This window comes from Nestor notabilis, unplaced genomic scaffold, assembly GCF_000696875.1.
Source record: "Nestor notabilis isolate BGI_N333 unplaced genomic scaffold, ASM69687v1 scaffold24623, whole genome shotgun sequence".
Lineage (NCBI taxonomy): Eukaryota > Metazoa > Chordata > Aves > Psittaciformes > Psittacidae > Nestor > Nestor notabilis.
This window is the reverse complement of record NW_009922715.1, coordinates 3,696-6,723: the sequence shown is the minus strand read 5'-3', so window position 1 is coordinate 6,723 and position 3,028 is coordinate 3,696. Positions and strand designations below refer to the sequence as shown.

At 57.7% G+C, this 3,028-nt stretch overlaps 1 protein-coding gene across 1 annotated transcript in view; it reads left to right on the top strand.

The window, feature by feature from the left end:
* RASL10B (RAS-like, family 10, member B) overlaps positions 1-3,028 on the top strand; it is a 3,613-nt gene that overhangs the window by 413 nt on the left and 172 nt on the right. Inside the window, exons 2-3 of the mRNA XM_010011771.1 lie at positions 2,152-2,276; positions 2,895-3,024. Coding sequence (XP_010010073.1) covers positions 2,152-2,276; positions 2,895-3,024 — 255 coding nt within the window. The remainder of the gene's footprint in view (positions 1-2,151; positions 2,277-2,894; positions 3,025-3,028) is intronic.

Here is a 3,028-nt window from a genome sequence, read left to right as displayed (position 1 = left end):
CGGGCCCAGGGTAAAGTGTCTTTTAAAGCTCTCTCACCTAAAATGATGGCAAATGCGGGAGGGGTGGTGTTCCTCTGGTGATGCCCATGGTCCCATCCCGCTGGGTGGTGGATCCCAGTGCTCTCTGGCTGTCAAAGCCGGCACCAGCAAAAGTGTGGCCAGAGCATTCAGGTGAGAACCAGGGGTTCCTGGAGATCCAGACCCTGATGCATCCACTGCCCAAACCAAGCAGAGCAGGGCTGCACATACCCTCCCGGTGTGGTTGTCACCCCCGCCCCAGCATTGCCTGTGCTTGTCCCCAAGCACTGAGCCCACCAGCATCTCCTCAAAGCCCCATCAGGTGCCTCCAGAACAGCCCCAAAAGGCAGCGTGGGGTCATAAAGCATTGCCACCAGTGCTCGCTGCTTCAAGGGGGTTTAATGGGGAAGAAGGGAATTTTAGGCTCACGCCATAGCCCCATCCTAAGAGCTGTGGGAAAAGGAGCTGGAGGTTCCCAGCCTCACTGGAGGGCAATGGGGCACCTCCATATAAAACAGAGCTGGGCTCTCTTTTATATTTAATCAGTGTAATTATATCACTCTGGTGCCCCATGGGGATGGGGTTATGGGGCCTTGTAGTGCTCCTGCCCTGTGCTGTCAGGCAGGAGGTGAAGTGAGAGCTCCAGGGGCGAGGAGGAGGTTTAGAATTAATCGGTGTGTGCAGGGAACGAAAGGTCAGCGTGAGAGACAGCCCAGAATAGCAAAGGGTAATGTATTGACACAGCAGCGACGCTGCCATACTCGATTAACTCCCTGCCTTGCTGTGCTTGAGAGGAGGCAGCCGGTGGGAGCAGATGGAGGTTTCCCGGGAAGAGAGGCTGGGCACACGGGTGGCTCCAAGCGGAAAGAAGAGGATTGCGGTGGGGGATACGGCTCTGTTTGCTGGGAGGCATCGCTGGGCTCTGCTCCATGCCCAGGAGCAGCATCCCTGTGGTGATGTACTGGGAGAGGAGCAGGAGCTGGTGGCTTCCCAACATCCCGCTCCTCCAGCCTTGAGCATCCCGGAAAACCTGCCCACACAAGGAAAACCACCTGGACATCATGGCACCGGAGCAAGCTGCACCCCAGTGTGGTGGAATAGCTGCAATTTATGGATCTCCCAGGTGTATCAGGACTGAGAGGCTGCTGCTCCATCTGCCTGCATCGCTCTGACACCGAGGAAGCATCTCCTTCCCTCAGTGTCCCAGCTCCTTCCCGTGCTGCAGTCTGCGATGGCGACCAACCCGCACCTAAAACTTTCCTCTTCCCAGTTCCCTTCAGTCCTAGGTCTTGCTGTGCATCATCCCGATGATAAACTCAGCAAGGGATGATTCATGGTACTACAGAGGTTTGCTCAGGAGAAGCGATGCCTGTCCTCTACAGTGCACCTCCAGTGGTGCTCAGGAGGGTTTGTGGTGCTGTCAGCATGGGCTGCCATTCCCGGTACTGCTGCTGCACTGCGAGAGTGGCTGGAAGTGGGACAGATCCCATAGCATGGAAAAAACACCCCTGTTATTTCTGGAAACCCAAAGCTTTCCTAACAACATGTATTACTTACAGCTCCACATTTTGGCTGTGCAGAGGCCATCCACGTCTGCCTCTGCCCTGGCTCCCAGTCCCACAGAGCCCACGGCAGCTACTGCTCCTCTCCTGTCCTCATGTCCCCCCCAAACAGCCCTGCTGTCACCTTCCCCCTCTGACCCACAGGGATGGGGGTGCATCCTCAGCATCCTTCCCACCTGCCCTGCCTGCAGACCAGGCTGCATCACTGATTAAGACACCTCATTAGCAGCTCTGGAGGATGAAGCTTTCACATCCAGGGCAAGGGCTGCATTCAGCCCCACTCCCAGCTCATCCCTGGACCACTGGGCATTAATCCTCGCTCAAGAGAGGAATTGGGGCTGCAAATCCCATTCATTCTCCTATGGATTAACAAGGGAAACAGGGGATCTCTGGATCTGGTGTCTCAAGGGCTGTGGAGGGCAGATGCAGCGTCACAGGGATGGGTGAGGGCAGAGCAGAGGTGAGATGGGTGCTGGAGAGCGTGCACCCCTTGCTACCCACCCAGTGCGGGGCATCCCCTGGGCACGGCGCCGGGGCTGAGCCAGGATTGATCCCTCTCTGCACCTTGCAGGAGTGGGCGGACGTGTGTTGCAGGGGGCTCCGGAGCGTCCATGCCTACATCCTGGTCTATGACATCTGTTGCTTTGACAGCTTCGAGTACATCAAAACCATCCGCCAGCAGATCCTGGAGACGAGGTAGGGATGGCTTCACCAGAGCATGCGTCCCCCATGGCCCCGGCAGGGCAGGATGGCTCGTCCCAGTGCTCCCCTGCTCTTGGCATCGGGGATGAGATATTACAGAGGGGGACAAAGCTCCTTTGTGGGGCTGGGAGCCCAAAGGCAAAACTGGACCTGAGGGCAGAAGGAGCTGGATGGGGCTTGGAGCAACCTGCTCTAGTGGAAGGTGTCCCTGCCCATGGCAGGGGGTTGGAACTGGATGAGCTTTAAGGTCCTTTCCAACCCAAACCAGTCTGGGATTCTATGGCCCCAGGCAGGTATTCCCTGTGGGTGAGGGCAGCCATCCCCGGGAAAGCAACTGGGGCTGGCACAGTGGGGGGCTGGCCACTAAGAGGGAGCCTTGGGTGGCATGGTTTAGTGTGAGGTGTCCCTGCCCATGGCCAGGGGTTGGAACTGGGTGATCTTAAGGTCCTTTCCAACCCGAACCATTCTGTAACTCTATGATTTTAAGAGGAGTCACATCCCTCTTGGCAAGCCAAAGCCAAAAGCTGGTTTGGGATGGGTTGGAGTCTGCGGGCCCATCATCACACTGTGCTCTGTCCCCTCCTGTGTTCCCTCACCACCCGCCCTCCCCAGGGTCATCGGCACATCGGAGACACCCATCATCATCGTGGGCAACAAGCGGGACCTGCAGCGGGGCCGGGTGATCCCGCGCTGGAACGTCTCCAACCTGGTGAAGAAGACGTGGAAGTGCGGCTACATCGAGGGGT